This window comes from Megachile rotundata, chromosome 10, assembly GCF_050947335.1.
Source record: "Megachile rotundata isolate GNS110a chromosome 10, iyMegRotu1, whole genome shotgun sequence".
NCBI lineage: Eukaryota > Metazoa > Arthropoda > Insecta > Hymenoptera > Megachilidae > Megachile > Megachile rotundata.
In genome coordinates this window covers 11046562-11072559 of record NC_134992.1, presented here as the reverse complement: position 1 = coordinate 11072559, position 25998 = coordinate 11046562, and the positions used below count along the sequence as shown (strand labels likewise).

At 27.7% G+C, this 25998-nt stretch overlaps 6 protein-coding genes across 26 annotated transcripts in view; 5 read left to right on the top strand and 1 right to left on the bottom strand.

Annotated features, from left to right (window-relative positions):
* LOC100880556 (low-density lipoprotein receptor) overlaps nt 1–3809 on the top strand; it is a 48588-nt gene extending 44779 nt beyond the window's left edge. For 7 of the 8 annotated variants that reach the window (XM_012298665.2, XM_076536289.1, XM_076536290.1 and 4 more), the window contains 4 exons: nt 166–646; nt 992–1078; nt 1362–1630; nt 1698–3809. In XM_012298665.2, the coding sequence (XP_012154055.1) occupies nt 166–646; nt 992–1078; nt 1362–1630; nt 1698–1742 (882 nt within the window). In that variant the 3' untranslated portion in view covers nt 1743–3809. The remainder of the gene's footprint in view (nt 1–165; nt 647–991; nt 1079–1361; nt 1631–1697) is intronic. The other variant, XM_076536288.1, reaches the window with a different exon arrangement.
* Nucleotides 3810–3955: 146 nt separating this feature from the next.
* Nucleotides 3956–6031, top strand: LOC100883092 (DNA repair protein RAD52 homolog). 3 transcript variants are annotated; one of them, XM_012298671.2, is made up of 6 exons: nt 3956–4281; nt 4372–4528; nt 4617–4765; nt 4837–5029; nt 5127–5333; nt 5405–6031. In XM_012298671.2, the coding sequence occupies exons 1-6, from the start codon at nt 4243–4245 to the stop codon at nt 5539–5541; spliced, it is 882 nt and encodes a 293-aa protein (XP_012154061.2). In that variant the 5' UTR covers nt 3956–4242; the 3' UTR covers nt 5542–6031. The 3 variants fall into 3 exon arrangements, with proteins under 3 accessions (XP_012154061.2, XP_012154060.2, XP_012154062.2); XM_012298670.2 differs by having other exon boundaries at nt 4837–5041; XM_012298672.2 differs by having other exon boundaries at nt 4358–4528; nt 4837–5041.
* Nucleotides 5506–7419, top strand: LOC100883203 (Arginine methyltransferase 8). 2 transcript variants are annotated; one of them, XM_076536304.1, is made up of 5 exons: nt 5506–5646; nt 6051–6156; nt 6238–6352; nt 6437–6803; nt 6887–7419. In XM_076536304.1, the coding sequence occupies exons 2-5, from the start codon at nt 6112–6114 to the stop codon at nt 7401–7403; spliced, it is 1044 nt and encodes a 347-aa protein (XP_076392419.1). In that variant the 5' UTR covers nt 5506–5646; nt 6051–6111; the 3' UTR covers nt 7404–7419. The 2 variants fall into 2 exon arrangements, with proteins under 2 accessions (XP_076392419.1, XP_003700404.2); XM_003700356.3 differs by lacking the exon at nt 5506–5646 and adding an exon at nt 5804–5943.
* Nucleotides 7420–7443: 24 nt separating this feature from the next.
* Nucleotides 7444–10497, top strand: TrpRS (Tryptophanyl-tRNA synthetase). Its single transcript, XM_076536294.1, has 6 exons — nt 7444–7582; nt 7667–7894; nt 7973–8389; nt 8465–9402; nt 9509–9666; nt 10383–10497. Exons 3-6 carry the CDS (start codon nt 8263–8265, stop codon nt 10432–10434), a joined length of 1275 nt encoding a protein of 424 aa, XP_076392409.1. The 5' UTR covers nt 7444–7582; nt 7667–7894; nt 7973–8262; the 3' UTR covers nt 10435–10497.
* Nucleotides 10498–10546: 49 nt separating this feature from the next.
* Nucleotides 10547–20638, top strand: LOC100883313 (protein phosphatase 1B). Of its 8 annotated transcripts, XM_076536299.1 has the most exons (7): nt 10547–10697; nt 11253–12177; nt 12702–12819; nt 14766–14877; nt 15207–15261; nt 18662–18737; nt 20251–20638. In XM_076536299.1, coding segments are annotated over exons 2-7 (1176 nt in total). In that variant the 5' UTR covers nt 10547–10697; nt 11253–11364; the 3' UTR covers nt 20253–20638. The 8 variants fall into 8 exon arrangements, with proteins under 8 accessions (XP_076392414.1, XP_003700405.2, XP_076392416.1 ...); XM_003700357.3 differs by lacking the exons at nt 18662–18737; nt 20251–20638 and adding an exon at nt 16644–16900; XM_076536301.1 differs by lacking the exon at nt 18662–18737 and having other exon boundaries at nt 10548–10697.
* Nucleotides 20639–20742: 104 nt separating this feature from the next.
* Nucleotides 20743–25398, bottom strand: Atg14 (autophagy related protein 14). 4 transcript variants are annotated; one of them, XM_012298682.2, is made up of 9 exons: nt 24623–25393; nt 24274–24379; nt 24094–24175; nt 23783–24020; nt 23527–23684; nt 23271–23427; nt 23004–23180; nt 22804–22933; nt 20743–22732 (listed from the first exon to the last, which is right to left on the bottom strand). In XM_012298682.2, the coding sequence occupies exons 1-9, from the start codon at nt 24820–24822 to the stop codon at nt 22568–22570; spliced, it is 1413 nt and encodes a 470-aa protein (XP_012154072.2). In that variant the 5' UTR covers nt 24823–25393; the 3' UTR covers nt 20743–22567. The 4 variants fall into 4 exon arrangements, with proteins under 4 accessions (XP_012154072.2, XP_003700382.1, XP_076392406.1 ...); XM_003700334.3 differs by having other exon boundaries at nt 23500–23684; nt 24623–25386; XM_076536291.1 differs by having other exon boundaries at nt 23271–23684; nt 24623–25398.
* Between the last annotated feature and the right edge of the window lie 600 nt (nt 25399–25998).

Sequence of the window (25998 nt, the reverse complement as noted above, 5' to 3'; positions counted from 1 at the left end):
GTTCCAGAAAGGAGAAATATCTAAATTTTTAAGTTTCCAATTCCCCAAATTTCGAAATTTCCAAATTGTATAATCTAAGAACAGCTTAACAGACCACTGTAGTTAAGGGTTGACTAGTTGCTGTTGATTAAGATCAGAACAAGATTTCACTCTAATTATTTACAGGTTATAGTTGATAATGATGTGAAATGGCCAAACGGATTGACTCTGGATTTAATAGGCAGGAAGGTGTATTGGGTAGACGCGAAACTGAATATAATTGGATCCTGTAATTACGACGGTTCTGGTAGACGAACGGTTCTTTATTCACCAGTAGTATTAAGGCATCCATTCAGTATTACAACGTTCGAGGATTACGTGTACTGGACCGATTGGGACAAGGAAACGATATTTAAAGCAAATAAATTCACTGGCAAATCCGTCGAACCCGTCACGTCACTCCGAACTCTTCAGCATCCGATGGTCGTTCACGTGTATCATCCGTATAGGCAACCAGATGGAATGAATCAATGTCAAGCAGTAAATGGTCACTGCAGTCATTTGTGCTTACCAGCACCCAGGATTAATTCGAAATCACCTCTTCTTAGTTGTGCTTGTCCAGACGGTCTAAGATTATTGCCTGATGGTTTAATGTGTGTAGAAAAAGGTAAAATACTTTTACGTATTATGGGTGCTAATTCTCTTTGATAAATCATATGCATCATATGCACGTAACGACTGTAGTCAAAAGAATGAAATCAAATAAAAAATATTTATGCATGTGGTTCAAACAAAAATGAATGCTTGATACACATAGGACTTGCAAATAAAATATAAATGGGGCATGTTTAAAACCTCATTCTCAATTTATACTGATCATTTTGATACATGATTTATGTCATATCTTATTTCTTTTTTCATTTTCAACTGTACAATTATTGCCTTGATTTCTTACGTTTATTATTTAATTATATTATTTTGCATCGGTGTTGCATGAATATGGGATATCCAGTTAGTACAACTGTAGCACCTACAACACAAGAAAGTAGTAAACCATTCAAGAGACTAGAACCACTCAACGTTACTACGACAACTATTCGTAAGTATGCTTGCATGACTCATTTTACAGTTATATTTTGTATGATCAGTGGATCATAAATAGACTGTGGATAGATCTTTATACTTTCAAGATATATCATAAACGTATTAGTATCTGCAGTCTAATTAATGACTTCATATAATATTAATAATAACACGGGAACTATAGTGCAGACAGGAGTGTTTTACATCTGCTAATATCGTTTTACTTGAACTTTCTATAATGAACAAACAACTTGTTAATTTTTCTACTCCTATTATCTTAATTAACAATTTTCTTTTAGATCCAGCACATTCAACGGATGGAGATGGAAAAGACAGCCTTGCAAGCAAATCAACAGGTCCTGGTTTGGTTGCTGGTATAGTGATAGGCGTGGCATCCTTGGGATTGTTACTCCTCGCTTTAGTAGCAATATTATGCTATAGGCATTATCTTCATCGTAATGTTACGAGCATGAATTTCGATAATCCTGTATACAGGAAAACCACGGAAGATCAATTTAGTCTTGAAAAAAATAGGTTTCCACTCCCCACTGCTACAGTTGGAGAAGAGGTAATACATTATTTTACTTATGGTGTTTCAGGTATCAACATATATAATGATATTCTTATTTTAACAGGCTCAGGAACCTTTAACGAGTCCTGGAACTAACGATTATGTTTAAGACTCAATCTGTCAATGAAACGGGCAATGAAGCAGGCTATTGAAGTAATGTCGACCAAGTAACGAAATGATGTATAAAAAGATATGAAGCCCATACACGTCGAACATAAACCTGTCCAATAATATGCCTGCATTTGCCCGCCTGCCTGCCAACTCAGCTGTGATTATGTTTACTTTTTTTTGTACCGTGTCTTTTTGTTTACAAATTCATGCATCTCGTCATACAACTATATTATACGTATGTGCAACATTTAGATTTGCTCCAAGGCATAAAGGGAGAAATATCTAGGTGAACTATAATATCGTTGCCAAATAAGCGTTAAAGCGTCGGTTTTCGAGTAGTTTATAAGATACAATTCCTATTTTATAATGTTCTTTTTTTTTGTTTACGTTCGTAGCATGTAATATATATATATATAAATATATATAGTAGTATTTATCGTTCTACGTGGGGTCACGACACAATCTATGTTTAATTCATATATATACATACATACATACATATATGTATATATATATTATAAAGAGAGAATATTTTTATCTACACATAAGGTCTTTAACTTCTTATCGTTTCGCTATTTATTCTGTAAGAAATATAATTTCTTTGATTATAATCTTCAGTTAGATATTAATTGCATCATCAAAATCACATGTATATAATACACAAATTCAAAATATATCATAGAAATAATTTTAAAATGAATTAGTAATGATATTGAATTATTTACGAACGTTATACGATCTTTTCGTGGATTTGTTAAATTATTTATAATAACTGTTTTAAATCGTACATCATAAAATATTTTAGAGTGCCAAAATGAAATGTTTCAGAGATTTTCAAATTTATGAATAGTCGTAGCAATAGGAACTTGTTCCTAAATGATTATGAATTTTTTTTTTTAATAATCTTATAGACTTATGAATAGCAATATTGGTATTTAATCCCAGTAATAGCTCAAAATCCAGTGACGTTGAAGCATGTAAATGTTTAACTCTTTTTTTGTACATGAAAGTAAATTTCTCCTTTTATGTCATTTATATGATACATACAAGCAATATTTTCTTGCATTGTTCACAGAATATTTTAATAGCTATCTACGGTTACATAGGTGGCCCATATCATAGCAAAATCACTTGTCCCATAGACATTCTGTTAACGTTATAATTGTAATGTAATAGATTCAAAACCGACTAGATGTAATAAGATCAGCTCAATGACACTAAGAGTGACTGTGTGTCTGTTAAAGTAAAACTGTTGTTTAGGTATTTCAACCTATTAAGAAAATGATCAGTGTATATGTATAGAAATACTGCCTCGAGTTTAAGAGTTTTACTTATTATATATACTTTATGATTAATGAAATTAAATAATTAAATGTGAGACAGACATTCTTCTAGATAAGATCATTAAGAAATGATAATATTAGGACAAGCTAGATGCCGTGTATATTAATAAGTAGCAAAATATATACTTACAGATTTTAATTTAGATAACTTCGGTTTCTAAGGTAATAAAAATAAATAGTTTGTATAGAGATTACTTTTCATTTAGAAATCTGTTTAAAAAATAAATAAATTACTGTTGGTTATAATAACAATTTATGTTCGTATCGTCAACGAAAATTTATTATATACGCAGTTTGTTTTTGAAAATATTTTATAGTACATTGTATATATATATATTAACTGAATATTTTATATTGATAGTTTATTGGATCAAATTTTTTATCGTAACTTGTAGATAAAAGTTTGCTACTTTTTAATAAAACACACATTACCTATGAGTGAAAGAAAGCGAAGTCCAAAATTAAAATATAGAGGCTCGGTGGTGATTTTAATCAAAAGATATAGCAAGAGTGTGGTGAATATCAGTTGCAATTAATTGTGTGAGTCACAAGGCATAACTTAGCCTATTTGTTCGCCAAAATCGTGTCAAACATTATTTCTATGCAATATATATTATCACTACACATGCATAATATAAATATATATATATATATATATATATATTATATATATAATTTATTATAATGATTATTGTATAAATAAATATATAAAATAAATCACACTACCGTCATTATTATTGTACCTACAAGAAGTGTAAAATATATGATTTGTAAAAATGTGATTGGAAATATAGAACAATACATAACTGTTTTCCTGAGTTATAAATCATTTGCAGAAATTGGTCTCGTTATATGGCCCTGAGTAGAGCAATAGAAAAAATTGTGCAAAGAATCATAAAAATGGAACTCTATCCTCATAGGCTGATTGTTAAATTAACTTTACAATCCATGCTTGATTATAAAATTTATAAATTTGGAAACCAGTAAATCGACAATATATTTAAATTGCCCGCTATAAAAATCGAGTTATCAAAAGTACCGATCGATAGAAAACGATATATAGAATGTGCATACGAAACAAAATTCAAAATCCGTTGAAAACGGCAGGTATATTTTGTCTGTATTGTTATCTTATGCGTATGCGATAAAAATATCATGAACAATGTGATTAATTACCCTTCTTGTATAAAAATTGTAAGTATTTGATAAACGAATAAATTTTATGATTAAGCTTTGAATTGAACGCCAGTAATATACATTACAAAAATAGGTTAAATTTTTCAGCCTCCTACAAATGTAAAACAAAGTGCAACTATTACAATGTCTTCTCAAAAATTTGATATTAAAGAAGCAATAACGTTAAACGATGAATTAATATCATTAGCAAATAAAACTTTTGGAGAAAGAAAATGGAATCATAGTGTTACTAGTCAAACAATTGGTATGTATTCTTTTGGCTAATTCTGTCTTAAATTTAATTATTTGAAATATTAATTTTTCATTACTTTAGAGTTTTGACTTTATTTCAGATTTTGTAGAATCTTTTATGGGTAAATATATTTGTGGATGTGTTACATTCATTAAAATTCAGTTACAAGATGGAACATTTCATGAAGACATAGGATATTGTCATGCAGAAGGAGCCATTAAAGGTTTATCAATACATTGTGCACGGATTGTATGTTTAACATTTCAATAGCTTATATTTTTGTATATTATAAAAGTTAGTTTTTCAAATATCACATTTAGGGTTCTCTCGTGGATGCCTTTAAAAAAACATTATCATGCTTTGGCAATGAACTGGCAAATCAAATAAAGAAGCTCTCAAAAAAGTTAACAAACTCTAATACATGTAATGTTGAAAAGGAAGACTTGCATCTCTCTATACAAAGCATACCAGCTGATTTACTTGAACCATGTGCACAATCAACTCCACTTATAAGTAATAAAAATGGTAGCAAAGTCATAAATCAAGTATTTCTGAAATTTATTACTAATGAAATTGTAATGAAGTAACATACTCAATATATACTTTTCAGAAAATACTTGTAAACCTATCACTTCAGTTAATGAAGAAAAGCAGTCATTGACAAGACCAAAAAGTCCTGTTGGACAAAGAGGACAAACAATAATACAACATTCATCTATACCTGTAAAAGTTGAAAATGGTGTAAAAGGTCAATTACAGTCTAATGACACGAATTTTCAAAATGAACCAGAACATAAAGCTCAAGATTCGAAAAAAGGTAAAAGATAAATGTTCTTACAAAATTGTAAGTGATATTTGCATTTACTTCCAATAAATAAATGATTTCAGTATTAAGTGAAGAGGAATTACAACGGTTAGAACGAAAGCGAAAACAGATGGAGAAACAAGCTGAGTACAAAAGACTTATGAGGGAAAAAGAACAACAAAAATTAAATGAGAATAAGAAACCCAATCCCAAATATTAATCATTGAAATAAGGTGATACATATTGTCGATTTCATGAATGACCAGAGTCGTTTCAGATAGTTCGATCGAACTCCCGAGATTTCAGGAAAATAAAAAATCACCAGGTATGCACGTCAGAATCGTCGTAAGAACGCTTGCGCGTTAGGCTTAGTTACTACAAAGTATGTACCAATCAGAGCCAGCACGAGCAGAATGACCGAATGTCATTCATTCGACAATCTTACTTTCTCGTGAAATCGACAATATAAATTTTACATATATAAAATATATTGTAAAATGTACAAAAAATAACCTTATAATATATACATGTATCACTGTAATTATAATGATGTATTTTGATAAAGACAACATATAATTATTTTTATAGAAATTTTACACTTGGTTTCGGCTTAAAAATTAAGGTTATAAACTGCCCAAAACGAATTTTAGTAGATTAAAAACAAACATTTAATATAGGTTTTGAAAATAAATATTTCATTCCTGTTATAATCATAGACTTATTTTCCAGAAATATCACAAAATTTTTTAACTTTAAATTGAAAACTACTGTAAAATAATACTGTACAAAAATGGAAAACATCAATCAATATTTTAAAAGTTATGAAGAACTTGATGTAAGTACACATGTATGGTTACATGCTTGATTATAATAGATGTAACAAAAATGTATCATTTCTTTTAATTGGATTTTATAGGTACATCAATTAATGCTGAGTGATACAGTTAGAAACCTTGCTTATAAAAATGCAATAATGAATTGTAAACATATGTTTAAAGACAAAATTGTTATGGATGTTGGTGCTGGAACAGGTGATTGTCTTGTAATTAACTCAAATTCATTTAATCTTTGAAAGCTATGTAAATGTTATTGGATTATGTTAACATTCATTTTAGGAATATTATCAATATTTTGTGCACAAGCAGGTGCAAAGAAGATTTATGCAATAGAAGCAAGTAACTTAATAAAACTTACTGAACAAGTTGTAAAAGAAAATAACTTAGATAATAACATTACACTAATCCATAGCAGAATAGAAGATATTGATTCAAATGACTTGGAAAAAGTAGACATCATAATTTCAGAATGGATGGGATTTTATCTTGTACATGAAGGCATGTTGAATTCTGTCCTTTTTGCTAGGGACAATTTCTTAAAAGAAAATGGCATGTTATTTCCATGTATTGCTAAATTATATGCATCACCATGTCAAATACCATCAATGTATGAATTTTGGGATGATGTTGATGGTGTCAATATGAAGTAATAATCAACATTTTGCTGAACAAAATTAAAAATTTTGTGTTTGGACAATGTTTAATATTTTTACATTTCTAATATTACAGATGTGTTGGAAAAGAATATAGGAAAACAAAATCAATGAAGCCTGAAATAATAGTTGTAGATGAGAAAGATCTTTTAACTGAAGGTAAATTGTTAGCCTGGCTGGATTTACAGTGCATCAGCATTGAAGAATTAAATCAACTTGGGGGAGAAGAATATATTTCTGTCTGTAATAAAGATGGAAGGTATCAAGGAGTTTGTATTTGGTTTGATGTTGAATTTCCAGATGGGTCAGAATTATCTACAAGTCCTTTCCATAAAGTTACCCACTGGAAACAAACTGCCATTGTATTACCCACAGATATAGAAGTAACAAAAGATGAACCCATTGCATTTAAGTTAGAGCTGACTAGAAATAGTATTAAACCTAGACAGTATAATATAGAATTGGTACTTTTGGATGCATCTGAAGTTGAACATGAAGTTCCTTGTCCTTGTCATATGACAAAGTGCATTGTTATGAGAACATATATAGCAGAACATAATGGATCCAGCGATGAAGATTCAATAAAAAAATGATATTTTTTTAGGAAAAGCTACTCAATGATTCTTCATCCTTTGATCATAGAAACATGTGAATTAACTAAGAGAAATCAATGTGATCAGAAGTCTATTAACATCGCAGAACTTATATTATTGAATGCATTAGCACGTGCCATATATAATATTCCAGAGAGCAAATTTTCTAAAGCATCATGGTTAGTTTGCATGTAATAGTCCTACGACTTGACCAACATGAGTTCTCAAAACTAATTAATCTATTATTATTATTATTATGGTAGGTCATACTTAGCTCACATATTTTGGCTAACTTCAATCAGTTCCCCATTAATTAATGCTGCCCTGCATTAGCTATATATATGGTGGTCAAGACATGCAATAGATAAAAGAGGTGATGATGTAGGACATTATAAAAAGTGTACAAAATAAAACGTCGCTGGGTATATGCGGTTGACGTCATGAAAGTTACAAATGCGCATGCATTTTGCTCATCGAGCGAATAATAAGTAGTTAGTTTTCATGAAATAGTAAATATTTTCATAGAAATCTGTCACAAACATATTAAAAAGAAAATATTATTTTGACAGGTTATTCGCATAATACAAAAACGCTTTTAATTAAGGTACAAGTACAATATTTGTTATACTGAAGATAAGTAAATATAATAACAAGTATCATAGCACCTTTGTGAAACTGTTACCTTGACCGTACAAATGCGTGCGCAGAAAAGTTACTGCATCGAGATTACAGAGCGACATAACCTCGAAAACTTTGTAACCGAACCTGCCTAGCACATGAATCATACTAACATATTTTTGGTATAAATCTACGTTCAATCGTACTTAACGAATCGGAAGTAAATAAGAACTAAAAAAATATGACAACGGAAAATGTAGAAATTGATACATTAACGTTAAATGGAAGAACGGATGAGGAAGATATTGTAACACCTTGGGATGTTGCAAGTAAAAATGATACCGGAATTGACTATGACAAACTAATTCGTGAGTTACACAATTACCATCTGTCACGAACAGTTTCAAATTGAAAAAATTTAAGACAATTTCATTATGTTGTAGAAAAATTTGGAAGTTCAAAAATCGACGAGGAATTATTAGCCAGGTTCGAGAAAATCACAGAAGAAAAACCACATCATTTTCTTAGAAGAGGAATATTCTTTTCGCATAGAGATATGCATACTATATTAAATCTTTATGAACAAGGAAAATCGTTTTACCTTTATACTGGAAGAGGCCCTAGTTCAGATTCTATGCACTTAGGACATCTTATACCATTCATGTTTTGCAAATGGTTACAAGATGTATTTCATGTTCCATTGGTTATTCAGTTAACTGATGATGAAAAAGCAATATGGAAAAACATAAAAGTAGAGGATGCAATTAAATTGGCCTATAATAATGCTAAGGATATTATCGCCCTTGGATTTAAACCAGAAAACACATTCATTTTTTCCAATTTGGAACATATTGGAAATAACCCTGCATTTTACCAAAATATGATTAGGATACAAAGAAGTGTTACATTTAACCAAGTAAAGGGTATTTTTGGATTTGGAGATAGTGATCCTATTGGAAAAATTGCATTTCCACCTACCCAAGCTGCTCCAGCAATTTCTGGGACCTTTCCTTTTATATTTAAAGCTGCAAAAGTTCATTGTTTAATTCCATGTGCTATAGATCAAGACCCTTATTTCAGAATGACAAGAGATGTTACACCAAAAATTGGTTACCCCAAACCAGCTCTGTTACATTCTGTATTCTTTCCAGCCTTACAAGGCTCAAAAACAAAAATGTCTGCTAGTGATACTAATAGTGCAATATTTTTGACAGACACTGCTAAACAAATAAAAAACAAAGTTAACAAACATGCATTCTCAGGAGGACAAGCTACTGTCGAAGAACATAGACAATTAGGTGGCAATTGTGAAGTAGATATAGCATACCAGTGGTTAAGATTTTTCCTTGAAGATGATGAAAAACTAGAGCAACTTAGAAAAGTAAGATGCAATAAAAATTAAAGTGCTTTCTTTAATACAAAAGTATATTGAAATATGTTACACATTATGTAATACATAATAATACATAAATCTTAATTTTTTTCAGGGCTATACAAGTGGAGAAATTTTAACAGGAGAGCTTAAAAAGGAATTGATTAATGTTCTACAACCTTTGGTTGCTGCACATCAAGAAGCTAGAAGTAAATTAACAGATGAAACAGTTAAACAGTATATGGTTCCTAGAGATCTTGGTTTTGTAACAAAGTAATTACATAAAAATTACCTTTTTTGTATATAAAATCCAAAAACATTATTTTCATCGATTTATTTAATTTTATTTATTCTTGAAACGTATTAATAATTGTTTTTACAATTAATAATTGTTCATTTAGAAAATTTATTTTTTAAATTGTGATGGTGCATTAAATTGCTTTTTCTAAAGTATATGCTCTGGATTTATATTTGTTATCCTTAAGATATGTCTTATTTTAAAAATATACATTTAATTTTCATATATTGATAATGTATATGATATTTTAAAAAAGAGTATGTACAAAGTATCAAATTTAAATTTTCGGCGGTAAAGCTTTGGCAGTCAGCCACTACATATTGTTTATATGGCCTTTCCATAATTTTCTCCGCTCCTATAATTCCGTCCAGGATCATATAGTAAGTCTTCACTATATTTAAAAGTAATTTTTTTATTTTGGTTATAACAAATAGCGTTACATATAAAACAATAGAACGATCATCATGATTACAGAATGTAATAATCTATTGTAATAAAAATTGAATAATATGACGAAATCAATAAAAATTTATTACAATGCATTTAGAAACATGAATACGTGTTTATGAAATATCGAAATTCAAACTCCGTTTACTAACTATAACAATGCTGATAAACGGAGTAATCAGTGACAGTACAATTTATCATCGAATAAAAACTTGATGTTTTTGTTTATATGTTTCTTCGCAAGAGTTAATTCCAGTATCGCGCGCAAGTTAATTTTACTTTGGGATCCTGTATGATTGCCCAGGCTTGAGCGGAAATCGTGGGCTTTTGATTGGTGGATTATGACGCCATAAAACATGCTATTAATAACCAACGCATGCGCAGAAATTTACCCAGTGTATATCCGCCATTCATGCAAGTCGATTTCGTTAGTTCTGTGTGTTGAGCCTAGCAAAGGAACATGGTGATAGTGATATGAAACAAGTCTATTAGCAATACCACGCTCTACACATATATACTTTCGCAAAGTAACGATGATATTTGGTCACGACCTTCCTACGTAAGTTTCGTAAATATGTAGACTGAGGTATAAACTATTTTAGTCGTGAAAGTTGGCACTGCCAAATAGTTTCTCATTAAAATCTGATATAGCTTACGCTCGCGAGATTTTCAATTCCTGTATTCGATTAATTCCACGACACTCACGGGATTACTGTTATAATTATATATCGAATGTAATTGCGTGTATTTCTAATCTTTCTATTTACATAAACGTTCCCTTGTTTCATTTTAAAATATTTCGTATCTCGAAATTATTTTGTACGTTACGTTTAGTGTACGAGCAGTGTTGTTTTAATTATCCATTTTCCGTACTTAAATTGCAATCATAACTATAGAATAAATGATTTTTAAATCATTTTACGCAACGAAATAGCAAACGAAATTTTATTATTGTAATATGCACATATTATACATAATACCATTATCTTGCATTCAGTTTTATTTTATATTATCAAAAAGAAACAATATTTTTAACACATATTACATCATTTCCTATTTTAGTAGCTTGTAAAAATTGAACTTTTTCTATCTTTATATGTTATTATCATTTTAGGTAAAACCTAAATAAAAGTGTTAACCGAATGATCAGTTAAAAAATGCTGGTCAAATAATATCTGAAAGAAGTAAATTAATTAAGCTGAGGCAGCAGATATCAAATAAATACTATGGGTTCACTTTTGGATACTCCAAAAACAGATAAATACAATGAACATGGTGCTGGCAATGGACTGCGTTATGGAGTTGCCAGCATGCAAGGTTGGAGGATGGAGATGGAAGATGCTCATAGAGCAATAACTGGTTTAAAAGGTGGCCTCTCGGATTGGAGTTATTTTGCGGTGTTCGATGGGCATGCTGGTGCATCGGTATCAGCTCATAGTGCGGAACATTTGTTAGAATGTATAATGCAAACAGAAGAATTCAAAGCAGAAGATGTTGCCAAGGGAATTCATTCAGGGTTTCTTCGACTTGACGATGAAATGAGAGAGTTACCAGAAATGAGTTCTGGTACAGAAAAATCTGGTTCTACGGCTGTTTGTGCATTTATATCTCCCAGAAATATATATATTGCCAATTGTGGCGACTCTCGAGCTGTACTATGTCGAGCAGGAGATCCAGTTTTCTCAACACGAGATCACAAACCTGTCTTACCAGCTGAAAGAGAAAGAATTCAAAATGCTGGTGGTAGTGTAATGATACAAAGAGTTAATGGAGCTTTAGCTGTTTCTCGTGCATTGGGAGATTATGAGTACAAAAATTTGAAAGATCGAGGCCCGTGTGAACAGTTAGTGTCTCCAGAACCAGAAATATTTGTTCGAGATAGAGATGATGAACACGATGAATTTCTAGTTTTAGCATGTGATGGTATTTGGGATGTAATGAACAACGAAGATCTATGTAATTTTATACATTCAAGGTTGCTGCTTACAGATGACTTAGAAGCAGTTACAAACCAGGTTATAGACACCTGTCTTTATAAGGTAATGATGTCTAAAACTTTTTATGTGTATTTTGTTAAAAGCTTCTTATTATTATTTTTATCTATTAATGTTAGGGTGTTAGAAATGTTAATAACTCTCTGTATTGAAATTTTATCAAATATAAACAATATGCAGAAATTTTATGTACCCTTGTATTCAAAAATTTAATTCATAATTATTATTTAAGTATTATGAAATATTATTTTAATTCAGACTATTATAACTAGACAAATACTAAATCAGTTTATTTAGTATAATAGATTTAAATACATATATATATCATATTACAACTGTTAACCATTATTATCCTATTGATGGTACATGACATTAAGTTCTTTAATGTAAATAACATTTTGTTTTTTTTTTTTTAGTTTGTTTAAGGAAATATAATATCTTTCAAGAATGTAATATAAATTATTTACAACAATTATTAATTGAATTCCAAGATTTAACTGAAAACTAGAAAGTATTCATTAAAAAAATTATTTATAATTTATTATAGATAGCGTTTTTTTTTATTGTAGGGTAGCAGAGATAACATGAGTATAGTTTTGGTAACGTTCCCTGCTGCTCCAAAGCCAAGCCCAGAAGCTCAGAAAAAAGAAGCTGAGTTGGAAATGGCCATTGAAAGGAGAATCAAAGGTTCATTAACATTTCCATATTCACATCAATTATATTCTCTCTGCTGTTGTATTAATATGAAATCACGGTATCACACACATACTTGACATTCTGACAACTCTTAAAGAGGATCAGTTTATGTTATTTTTAATATTTGATATTCTGGTACAATTTATGACGTCTTTAAAGTGATATAATACTAACAAGTACAAAAACATTTTATTTCATATATAATATATGAAATTTAACGACAAGTATAGTTTATAGCTCATAACTAAATGTTTCTATGTGTTCTAGTTTAATTATAAACATACACTATTAAAATCTCTCTTAACACTTTCTTTTCTATAATAGAATGCATAACAACTTAGTTACCTTCTTATTATAGAAACTTGAGTAAATTTTAGTGAATTTCCAAAGGATAAACACTTATATATAAGTAAATGCCATATTGCTCGTATCTTACATATCTCTCTCTAATTTTCTGAAGAGGGTTGTGTGTACATACATATACATATATGTTTCTGTTATGAAACTGTGAAAACTTATTCTTGTCCAGTGGATGTATTTTCATACTACATGACTCATCTATTTAAATAATTATATTTTGTGTCAATTTGTTATTTATAATTACTAATTGTAAATGTAATTACTAATTATAAATAACAAGTGAAATATAAAACAGTATAATACTATTAAAATGTTGGCCAAATTCTAAATATTCTAATAATCATATTTGTGCAGTATAAAAGTTCATTATGAAATTAAACATAAAAATGTCCAGAAAAAACTAAATTGTATACGTATGATATCTATAGTATCAAAGAAAGAAATTAAAATGTACTTCTATAGTATCTTTTTCAAGCAATGTCTAAAATTGATTTAATCTTTGCTGATTTTTATCATTCATAATATTGATGTGTGAATATTACTGAAGGTTACATATATATATTTTTTATCTAATATGAATTTTATTTCTCATAATCTTCAATTTTGGGATTGTATTTCATTGTATTGTTGTTAGTTTCAAAATAATATTATATATATATAGCACTATGTATACAAGTATAAAATTAAAAAGCAACTATTAAAATATATTTTAAAAGATTTATATAGAATAGTTAAATAGATGTTTTTAAAATATCTGTAAATCTATCAAGTATTTCATGATCCCTGTTTTAATAACTACTATATTATTGTTAAAGCAAATAAGTATACAATTCTTGAATAATTTGTCGACAATGCATTAACAATATGTAGTTTATTACAGTATTATATGTCAAATTTTCCCTTCTATCCAATTGTATTAATTGTTTTTCTTTTTATTAAACTCTTTTAACACTAAAAATTATTTTTCTTAAAAATGCATTCCACCCTTGGAGTTGGTATTTTTTCAAACATTTTTGTAAGTAAAATTTGTATTCAAAAGTTGTTTGTTCCTCTTTCCAAACATATTGAAATACTATTTACAGGTAGGTGAATAGTTGCTTGTGAAAGTTTCAAACTATCTTATTGTGTTTTTATTTTCTCCCTTTCAATAATACATTTCTTATGGAGGAACATTGCAACAAACATAGTTGAAAAGTATATCTATTCCATAATATTATCAATTCCAATGGTGGATAGGTGTAAAAGCAAAACTATACAAATATTTGTAATAAATGTGGATAATGATGTATCTACTTAAGACCGGATTAATATTTCCAGGACTTCCATAAGAAATGTACTAAAACACTAAGTATTCCAGTCCTAAGTAGATGCATGTAGTTGTAATTGTTTATTACCCATTTTAATCATGACTTTATATAAGACACTGTATAAATATATAAATACGTATTACTACTATTTATATGATGCACAAATATGATATCATAAGCACAATACATTTAATAGCAGTAGAGAACTTTTAAATTTATTAGTAATGTTAAGTAATTTCTTAATAATAATATATTTTTTTATATTTGTAGAAATAGTTGCCGAACAAAAGAATGAAAACGAATTTGATTTTTTGAAATTGCTGCAACTTCTTATGGACCAAGAGTTTCCTAATTTACCTCCTGGTGGCGGTCTTTCAGCTAAGTATGTATAATTATGAATTTTTCAATTTTAATTAAAAAATTTTTAATTTAATTTAATATTTAATTTCGTTTACAAATTATATTAAGGTTAGCATTTCTTAGACTAAAACTAGTATATATCATTTTTGGCTTAACTCCAAAAATTGAATCTCCCTGAAATTTGTCATTTATATAATGATAATGTTATTTAATTTTTATTAAATGTGTATGTGAAAATATTTTGAAATTATTGTAAGATATTACTACAGACGAATAACTTTTAATATTTTTCTTTGTGTAATTACAAATTTGTGTTTGCATATTGTAATCTATTAATTTGTTTCTTTCCAGACAACCTTTCATTGAACAAGTGTTTCGGGAAGTATGCCCCAACCAAGCGGATAGTGTAAGTCTTGGATACGATTTCCCTTTGATATAACTAACCTTTGACTTTTTACTGCATCAAATGTACAACTATAATCATTAGACTTGTTCCATAATCATAACGATGCAGATACTATCAGAAATATCTTTATTTTACTGATCTCTCCTGATGTAAAAAAGAGATTCATTTTAAACTTACAACAGAAGTACACTGGTATATTATAAAGTAAATCTTATCTAAACTAAAGTCTGCCATTAAATATGTGCAGCCTTAAATTCCTGCAATGCGTTGTTGTTGGTAAAAATAAATTAGAGTTTAAAAAATACACTTAAAAGTTATAAACTATTATACATATTCATCCATTCAAAGAGATTAAAATTAATTTGCTAAATTATAAATTATTTCATGTATCGTACAAAAATAACAAATATTGAGTTTGCTTGTGGAATTATTTTGTCAGAAATAAAGTTTATAGTGTAATGTTGTTTGGTAAGGGGTTCGATAAAGTTGTGTACAAAATTTTATAATCATTAGGTTTGGATATTTGATATTATTATAAAAACTTGTTTCGTTATCTTATATGTTTAGTTTGCAGTGCAAGTAACATAAAAATAATTAATAATAAGGGTATGTAAAATAAGGGTATGTTTATTATATATTCTTTACTTCTTTAAAAATATTTTCAAGTAACCAAGTTAAAAAGAAGTATAAATATTATATAATATTTAGAAACTAAAAGATATTTCTTATTATGTTTTACTGCATAATTTGAAGGAAAAAGAAAAGAAAAAAAAAAGAAAAATATGAAATGAACTCACTACATTTTACAGCTGATTCTAATTGGTACTGGTATTGGGATGGGTTTCACAATTATCACCACCTATTGTTGGATTTTATAAATTCTTCATCCAAGGAGTAAAAAAATGTTTATATTACAGTTATAAGCAGAGGATTTAAAAGTATTCTACTAAGAGTGCGTGCAAATATAATATATGAAAAACTAGATGACGTGAGAAACTATCTTTAAATTATATTTATTTTAATAAGACTTGAGTAAATTCAATTCTGTGATCCTCTTTTGAATTATATGAAGGTTACAAAGTAAGAAAAATATATTTTTTAGCATTTCTAATCAATAATTTTTTCACAGAATAATATTACCTTTCTGGAAATTCATGTTACTTCACAGATCTAGATTTTCATTATAATAAATACTTGGTAGAGTATTTATATCATATCCTCTTGCTATGTTGATAAAAAAGTGCATAATATTACTATAAACAATTATATATTTTTGTAGTCTCTAGAAAACTTGCGCTCAGAACTATTCTGAGGTCAGTTTTTCATACTCTTCCTTAAGAAGTTTTAAGTATATTTATATAACTGTTCATTCTTTGTTTCAGAAGAGTAGAAAAACTGATTGTTTAGTTTTAGAAATATCAATATTATGTATGTACATAAAAATTGTGTCCAGGAAACTGTGTATTAATATTTTATACAAATCAGTTTTAAAGTCAAGCAGTAGGACTGTAGTAAGGAGGCCTTGATTTTAGTTTCTTAAGGTAATATTGTATGTTACAATTACATTATTTGTATTTGATTTATTAAGGTAACCGAATTTGAGGTACAATTATTTAATTAATAAATTTCATAAAGAGTCTGGGAATTTGTAATTGTTAAAAACAGTACAATTTAAAAGTAATTGATATAAAAAGTTATATAATTTATAAGTAAAAAAAAAAAATGAAAAACAAAAAAGATGCAGATAAAAATCACCGAAATGCAAGTTTCAGATTTTACTCATCACATAAATATAATGCAGAACAAGTAAGTATTGTACTTAAGATATATTATCAAACTAGTATATTGTTAATTTCCGAGAATATTAAATATACTTGTAAATAGATATTTAAAAGGTCAATGAAACTATTTATATCAGGTAATCATACATTTATTTTCTTTACCTTTTTCACGTGATTAATTTTGTACTTCCAAATATTCCCCATTTACGTAACATAGAAACTATGTGTCAAGGCCATCCTCAAATATAAAAATCTAGCATATGTATACCAAAGTATATATTACCGTTCCTGGTTAAACAAGTCCTGAAATTAACTAAAGTTAACAATCTATTTTCGTTTTAAAGTAATATAATAAATAACAGATCCCATATATAGAGTTATCTTCTCTATTTTTACTAATAATGGTGTATGGAATATATAAAAGTAGTTATATATTTTACTGGTATGCTAAATAATTTACTTCATAGGTTTTGATCGGATGTCAATCCTCCCTGTGCACATATTTCAAAATGTTAGTTTACTTAAACGTTACAATATATGGCTTTATAAGTCATAACAAAATATAGAAGATATACAATTTTTATTTCGTATACAATTAACTAAAAGTAAAAGTTACAAAGTAGTTCAATGATATTTAATTCATCATGCCTTGTCTATTACATACTCGTATCACTAAAATGTATGTACTAAAACTTCAAATTCATATCCTACATATTTTACTGCATATTAATCAAATACCTGTGTACTTTAATTAAACAGCGGACTATTTTATCTTTATATGTGTGATTAAGAGTTCACCACTAATCTCTCATTTGCATATATATTTGGAACTTAATGGTAGCAAAAGTAACAATAATCATACTGATATTAATAGTAGTAATTGCTGTGGTCATGAAAATAAATCCAAAGTGCATTTTTAATGAGTTTCTAATGCTTTTTATTATTATTTGTTTATGGTCCTCTTCTGCTATTCTTGATTTTGAGTATTACTTATTTTTTACTAGGCCTACAAATTCACAAAATTTAGATGATTGTGACTGTAGTTAACATTCTATCTTTTTTTAAATTTGTACTTAAAGTGAATTTGATAATAATGTTATGCAGAATAGGACTATCAGTTAATAAACGTAGTATAAAGCATACACAATATTCAAAGTTGGAAAAAGTAGCAGTTCTTTGTTCTTCTTGTTTGTTTGTATATATTTGTTGTATTTTTTTGTGTGTGTTTCTTAAATTTAATTTTATTTTTAAAAAATTTCAGTGAATATGCTTGTGTAATAACATCACAATGATAAAAATACTTCCTTTGAGAAATCAACATTTCATGAATCTCACATGAATCGCGTACAAAATGGACAAATTTTTGTAATGTGTGTACCTGAATTGTGTTAATTTTCGAATAACTGTAAATTGTTTTTACTATGCGAGAGTGATAAACAAAACTTAAATATTTAATCATTTACATTTTTCTTCTTGATTTACATAATATTATTCTAAATTACATGAAACGTACAACTTTTAATATACATATATATATACATCGTTTTTTAAAAGTTTTATCAAACTGATTTTTTTATTATCGTAATACAATCCTTTCACCTCCCATTTTTATTGTTTAGATCAAATTTCAACAATATTCAAGTCCTTTCCTGCAGTCCAAGATGAATTCTGCAATCCCTGATTTAAATAATAACTGTTAGTATTCCAGTATGTTTGTATACATGTAACATTAAATTTTTTTTGCAAAATACGAAATATAAAAGTAAAGTGCATTTGATCTGCTATTTTAATATTACATTCAGAGGTACTTTAATGTATATAATTACTTTTCATTTTTAACTTTGCCATGCGTCTATAATGTTTGCGTAAATCAGTAGCGCAATTAAAGATTTCTAAATCTTGTATAGTTTTTGTTTTCATTTCTTAAGAGACAATTAATGTTTATATATATATATGTGTATGTAAATAAAGGCAATCCTCCCCTTTCTATTTCTTATTAATATTAATTTTTACGGTGTAGTGCATACTGAACTATCGAAATAGCTTTGAAATGTGACAAACCTGATATTATGCAAAGTTATCATCTATTTTGATTACAAATGTATCTAAATCTTAACTGTAATACTTCAGCTTATTAATTTAACACTAGTAATATTACAAAAACGTTATCTTAATATTTGTTTAAAGTGTACATTTACATAATTGTAAATAATGTGTACTTGTAAATAATTGCAAAGAGTTATTAAGATCTTGTAACGAGTACATGTTTTGTACCGAAGATATTAATACTTCAAATTCCAGTATAAGCAAAAAAGATAAGTTTATGTATACAACTATCATATATGGATTAACTGATATTATTTATCTATGTTATTGTATATAATATACATAATTAAAAACATATTTTATAAGTATAACTGTTTTTTTGATAAGTAGTTATCTGTGGTTTGTGAATTTTAGTTTATTATCTTGCAAAATATTTTGCAAGTTTTTAAAGAAATATTATATTCTTCCATTCTTTACATTTTAGAGCTTTTTGTGCTTTGTTTTAGTATTGACCAATAGTATAAATAGGTAATAATGTTATTATTTAATATTAAAATTCCTTCTTTTTTTTTTTTAATACAAAAAAAAAATATTGTTTTGATTTTGAAAAATATTCTGTGTTGTAGACTTTCTGCGTATTTTGAAAAGTTATCATACTATTATTTAACTCAAATATGAATTTGTAAGTTACTAAACAAATTTATAAAAAGTGCGTTTTATGATTGTGCACATAAACTAATCCTAATAGTTCCAAACCATATGTTAAATTAAGTAGACAATATAACATACTCTTTAATATGCTTTATTTCAATTATATTATACATTTAATGTATTGTAATTACTTCAAGATAATCGTCTTTATTGATACTTAATAATATTATTAGTGTAAGTATTTAATGCATTTTATATTTTCAGTTGATGGTATATGATATAATTGCTACATTAATGTTAAAACATGTTATTTGAATTAAAGTTTAATGAATATTTTAAGACCTAGTTTAAGAATTAATGGTGTGCCTATAATTTTTAAAACAATAATATAATAAAATATTTTTATCTTTATAGGGAAATACTAAAAAGAACACTGTTTTAATAATAAGCATTTATGTGAAAAGATACATTTACACAAAAATTAAAATACTATATAATGATATGTTTACAGAATTCTCAAACCAGTTAGTGTACACAATATGTATACAATTTGATACATGTGGTATACAATAAACTGGCCAATCCAAAAGTCATGAAAGTGAGATACCAAACAACAAGAACTACAGAGGAGTACAACATGAAGAAAGACTGTGTGGAATGGTAATTGAAATAATCTTACAGGCATATTACATTTCTGATTAAACAATTCTGAAAGTCTTATCGCATTGTAATGTTAAATTTAGTTACAAAATTTATTGTACAAAGCATTTTATTTTAAAAAAAGGGTAAACAAATCTGATCAAGTTCTCTATAGCCATATATCATAGGTTTTTATTTTGAACATATAGTTAATGTTGTATATTATTATCTTTTTACTCAATAAATATTTATCAAGTACATTTTCTTTGTTCTTCATTATTTATATAAATTTTAAGAATGTGTGATAAATTCATTATCCTGAAATATAAATTCTGTATTATGTTAAATGTAAAATGTAAAGGAATTAGTTTTTAAAAAAACAGATTCTAATTTATTCAATATATTACAATAACTTTGTTTAGATAAAACATTTATTTTACATTAATATATAAACTCTACATCGATAATTTGTATTTACATTGATATTATTATTACTATATTATATATATGCACTTTTGTAGATGTTAAATTATGTATTTTATCTCAAGAGCTAAATTTGCAGTATTTATTTTAAGTTGAGCACATTAACCATAATATGCTATTGAATTTTCTGTCATGTATACTGTTAAATACTATTTACAAATTTGTGCAGGTTCGTTATTGGAAATCGTAATTTATATTTAACATCACGTATTATTTTCATAAGATCATTCCGTCTATAATTTACAAAACAATTTTTTATAAAATTGGATATATATGTAAAATTATTTAATGAAATATATCTATACATATCTACTTATTCACACAAGAAATACTTTTACACCTTATCCTATTTCAAACTTCATAATTTGATAATGTTTTTGTAATATTTCACGTATAGGAAAATGAATGTTACACAAAAAATATATCATACATACTAGTAAATAGTCACTATAATGATATATTTAACAATCAACAAATTACAGCATTCCTGTTTTTAGTATGTACTCATGAAAAATTAAACATCAAGATTTTTATATTTGAATTACAAGCAAAACGTATTTTACAAAGAAAATAACACTTCATTTGTTACATATAATAAATGTATACCAAATATTTTGTATTATTTAAAATGAAATGGAAAACCTTGTTAGAAAAACTTGCCTTACAAGAATTATACACTTTTTATAGCGCATCTATATTATTTCATTGAATTCGTACTCTAATAATATAGATGCTGCCTCTTTTTCTTTATAGAACCTACATGATATACCTTTAACAATGTTTCAAATACAAAATTCATTTTGATATTGTACGTATAACTCTTAATTTTAATTTAATGTGTCAAAAAGTGATCACGTTGGATGGTGCGAAGTATAAAGTGTTTAACAGCTCATATTTTTATAATATGCGGTCAAAAATATATGCATAACATGGTATAATTTATCTGTGTAAAGATAGTGCAATTTTTAAAATGTCATTTTCCATTAGAAATATTACAACATTTTTGAAATTCATTAAACACGTTTAAGTAACAAATTTTTTGCTTAAATTTATCCAATTAGTGTGCTTTATAGAAAAACGAAATATCATAAGATTTACAATATTATATTAAAATTGCTAATAACTTAGAAATACGTAGATACTATAATGGTAGTAATGGCATTTTTAATGTAAAAAAGCATTTCATGTATATATTAACAAATACATAATCACATGAAGTGCAGTGAGCATAAAAAGGGCAGTCATTTTAAACTCACGTATATCTTAATAAGAATATTGACAAGTAAATAATTATTGAAAACGTATTATAATAGAACGTCCAAATGTCAAGTTTGTTTGTACATTTAGAAAATTTGTACCAAAAGGAAAATATGATTTTGTAAGTCTATCATGAGCGTACTAAAAAATGTTTGGAATTATATTACAAGTAACAACACAAATTACTATACTGCATAAATAAGTAAAAATAAACTAATCTTCAGATCTTACAAAATCTTTCATGGCGGAATTGAACTATTTCACATTTCATACATGAATCAGTTCATGTATGTATTTACAATGTATTATACTTTTAAACAGACAACTCCTCAACACAATGGTTCGTATTTTTTAAAACATTGTCAGTATTTGTGTCTTTTAATACATATACGTTTACATACGTATTTATATCTTGTATAAAAAGAAGTTCGTTAATTGAATAAAACAGTCTATTTGTTTGTTGTCCATCCACGCCAGATGGAGGCTATACTTGCTGCAGCACTTGTAACTAAACCACCAGCAACACTTTGATTCACTTGCATACTGGAAGATTGTTGACTAATCATTGCACCAGGAATGGGAACTGCCATTTCAGGACAAGCAACATTTGGTACCTATCAAACAAAACATTGTAAAACATATTTCATCATTTACTGATGGTAACAATTACTGAATAAATGCTTACAGCCTCCCATTCCCAATTAAAAGCATCTTCCTCTTCATCTGAAGCAGAATCGTCACTATTTTCTAAATCTGGAATTAAGTGACTGTGCAATTGTGCTACAATGTTTGGATCAACTTCCATTGGACCAATTCTGTTTTAACAAGTAAATAATTATATAAACTATTATCGATATTTATTTAAAAATGTAACCTAATGTTTACCTTCCAAGATCACTAATTTCCGTATTGAGCAGATGCATCAAGTTTTGCAAAGTATGCATTGGATGTAAAACTGTGATATTAGTATTTTGTGTAAAACATAAATGTAAAACATTACTATTAAGTCTTGCTACTTTTCTTGCAAATTTTTGATCTGACATTTCGTTTCCACAAAATTCTCTGAAATTAATTTTTTAATTACAATGTTTTTATTTCCAAATTTACAGTAATTTAATTTACAAATAAAAAATGAAAATACTCTATACTTACCCATAAGCAAGTTTATATGGCAGCCTTACATTAACATAATAAGCAATAATATTAACTAACTGTGTAGCATAAGTTAAAGCAGCACTGATATTGTATGCTGGATTATGCATTGCAGTTTCTTTATTTGCACCTGGCACTCCATCCTTATTTGCTGCCACTAAACGAATGAACGAATATTTACCAAATGGTTTACTAAAATAAAATAAAGTAAATTTGAAGTAATATATACCCCATAAAGAATAAGCACTGTAATCACCAGTTCCTGGTAAAGTTGGAGCTACTATACGATGTTGAACTTCTAAAGCATTGTCTGTATCATTAACCCATCTGCCTCTAACATATGATGTTCCAGATGCATCTGCTAATGCACATGTTACAACATCTGAACTAGCATCTTCCTCGCTACTACATAAACTAAAACCAATTAATAATTTTATTATTTCTATTTGCTAATTCAAAAATTACTCTTTGAACAAAAATATTTCTTTGATATACATTACATGGATTATTACCTTCTATTAGGTTGTACTTTAGATAATGGAAAAATATATTGAATCAATTGTTTTGTAGCAGTTCTAATAACTTTTTTTAGTTGTTGTCTTTTTCTATCTACAGCTTGTTTTTGTTTTTCTTGTTTCGCTCTCAAACCATTAACATAACGATGTAACTCTTCTACTCGTTCTTCATGTCTGGGTAATCTAAGTGCTAACTGAGAATTTACATCTTTGAGAACATTTAAACGTTGATTACCTGTATATCATTAAAATTCTTATAGTATAATGTTTAATGAATATTATGCAATTACATTTCAATTGAAATATACCTCTATTTATACTTTGCCTGGTTTCATTCACTAATGACTGGAGCAACCTAACTCTTTCTTTACAAGTATTTATATCACATATCTACAAATATCAAAGATTACAAATACAGCATTATATAAGGGTCCTAAGTATAATGTTTTTTTTAAATATTATTTAATAATTTTATTGTTATAGAATACCAGTTTATCCCGTTGTTTATGTTTTTCAAGAGCTTTCATGCATTTTTCTTCCAATTGGGCCCTTGCAGCTTTCAACCGTAAAAGTCGCAATTGTTTATCTGCAAATCTACCAAAAAACAAAATTTACATTAACATAAATTTTATATTAAATCATTATTTTGTTTAAAAATTTAAAAATAAAAGTATTCTTCATTTTAAAACCTGTTTTAAATGATTAATAATAGGCAGAAACACAATTAGATTGTAGATAAACTAAGGATTTAAGTCACATTTAAACATAAGTAGAATACGATTTTATTATATAAAAATAAATGAACAACAATCACGTAAATGGTAAACATATATTTACCGTTCGGAATAAACAGAAGTTGAATGGATAAAATCACCATTTTGAATGCACTGACGACAATAAAAAATTCGACGACTATTATGGCACAGTGGACACTTTAATAGATTTACACTTAAACGACTTGAAACATCTTCCAGCTCAGACGAAAGCTGAAAATCTGCAGGTGCTGTACAAGATCCTTCGGAACTGCTTGTCGCCATAACCAAGAACAAGAACAATAAGCTTTCGTCTGTCTGTTGTCACTCATCAGCTGATCTGATATTTACTTGTAATCTCCCGCCACTCCATGCACGATACAATTATTTTTATTGCGAATTTTTATTTTCATATTTAATCGTATTACTCGCACAGACACACTATATAATTTTCCACGAAATTTCCATATAATTTGACAAGTAATCGTTGAATTATGGAAAAAACAAACTTAAATCTCAACTTATGAATTTCGTAGTTTCCCCGTGATGGCAATCATTTTGGTAAAAATCCCGTTGTGTACGTGATAAAAGAAATACACACACATGTATATGCAAGTCTGAAAAAATACTTATAAACAAGATAATAAAATGTACAGATATCGATCTAAATATTGTTTCATCCTTGAAATAATTTTAAATTATTTTTATTTTTTACTATCATAATATACCGTTCGTTTCACGGAAGATCGTACTATCAGATGACGAGTTTTTGTTTATTTGCGCATGTAGCTTTCATTGGTTGAGCACAGTGTTGGGCAGTCACAGTGCATGCGCAGTAAGCTATCCGTAGAAGTCCTCAGTAGCGTATATACTTTGATGAAATATAAGGTATCATTAGGCCCTAGTGAGGAAAAAAAATAAAACTGAAGAAAATTGCAGGAAAGAGAATAAAAGGGTTAAACAATACAACAGATTATATATAATTAAAGTAATATTAAATTTATTTATGATTATTATTATTTTTTACGATTGCAGCCGATTTGTTATATGAATACCAATATTTGTTGTAAGAGCAAAGGAAAAAGATACCGCTCGATTTTTATCAGATCTATGCATGTTAACAAAATAAAATCCATGTATTTCTTTGTTATTGTTTCTCTGATATTATAATTTTCACACGTATGAAATATAGTTATTCAAAGAGGTCCTTCCAAGTCGTTTTAGTGTTTTAAAAGTTATTGTGCTTTTGTATTATTTTAAATATAATAATCTCCCATATTCCATCATATTATTCCCATTATATTATATTATATAATTCACTATATATATATATATATATATAGTTGTATATATATATATATATATAGTTGTATAGTTTTATACAGTCATATATATAACTAACCTAACCCAGCCTAATGTAATCTAACCCAACCTATACATTCATAGTTTACAGTGCAATTA

What these genes read in the sequence shown, in the direction of transcription:
- LOC100883092 (XM_012298670.2), top strand. Translation starts at nt 4,243, where the DNA reads ATGAACAATGTGATTAATTACCCTTCTTGTATAAAAATT. An exon ending in CAATACATTGTGCACGGATT is followed by an intron (nt 4,766 to 4,836) that starts GTATGTTTAACA and finishes TATCACATTTAG; the next exon opens with GGTTCTCTCGTGGATGCCTT. An exon ending in AGCTCAAGATTCGAAAAAAG is followed by an intron (nt 5,334 to 5,404) that starts GTAAAAGATAAA and finishes AAATGATTTCAG; the next exon opens with TATTAAGTGAAGAGGAATTA.
- LOC100883313 (XM_003700357.3), top strand. Translation starts at nt 11,365, where the DNA reads ATGGGTTCACTTTTGGATACTCCAAAAACAGATAAATACAATGAACAT. An exon ending in TAGACACCTGTCTTTATAAG is followed by an intron (nt 12,178 to 12,701) that starts GTAATGATGTCT and finishes TTTTTATTGTAG; the next exon opens with GGTAGCAGAGATAACATGAG. An exon ending in GCCCCAACCAAGCGGATAGT is followed by an intron (nt 15,262 to 16,643) that starts GTAAGTCTTGGA and finishes TCTTTGTTTCAG; the next exon opens with AAGAGTAGAAAAACTGATTG.
- Atg14 (XM_076536291.1), bottom strand. Translation starts at nt 24,822, where the DNA reads ATGGCGACAAGCAGTTCCGAAGGATCTTGTACAGCACCTGCAGATTTT. An exon ending in ACTTCTGTTTATTCCGAACG is followed by an intron (nt 24,380 to 24,622) that starts GTAAATATATGT and finishes GTTTTTTGGTAG; the next exon opens with ATTTGCAGATAAACAATTGC. An exon ending in ATAAACAACGGGATAAACTG is followed by an intron (nt 24,176 to 24,273) that starts GTATTCTATAAC and finishes TGATATTTGTAG; the next exon opens with ATATGTGATATAAATACTTG.
- TrpRS (XM_076536294.1), top strand. Translation starts at nt 8,263, where the DNA reads ATGACAACGGAAAATGTAGAAATTGATACATTAACGTTAAATGGAAGA. An exon ending in TGACTATGACAAACTAATTC is followed by an intron (nt 8,390 to 8,464) that starts GTGAGTTACACA and finishes ATTATGTTGTAG; the next exon opens with AAAAATTTGGAAGTTCAAAA. An exon ending in GATCTTGGTTTTGTAACAAA is followed by an intron (nt 9,667 to 10,382) that starts GTAATTACATAA and finishes TTTCTTCGCAAG; the next exon opens with AGTTAATTCCAGTATCGCGC.
- LOC100883203 (XM_076536304.1), top strand. Translation starts at nt 6,112, where the DNA reads ATGGAAAACATCAATCAATATTTTAAAAGTTATGAAGAACTTGAT. An exon ending in AAAGTTATGAAGAACTTGAT is followed by an intron (nt 6,157 to 6,237) that starts GTAAGTACACAT and finishes TGGATTTTATAG; the next exon opens with GTACATCAATTAATGCTGAG. An exon ending in GGATGTTGGTGCTGGAACAG is followed by an intron (nt 6,353 to 6,436) that starts GTGATTGTCTTG and finishes CATTCATTTTAG; the next exon opens with GAATATTATCAATATTTTGT.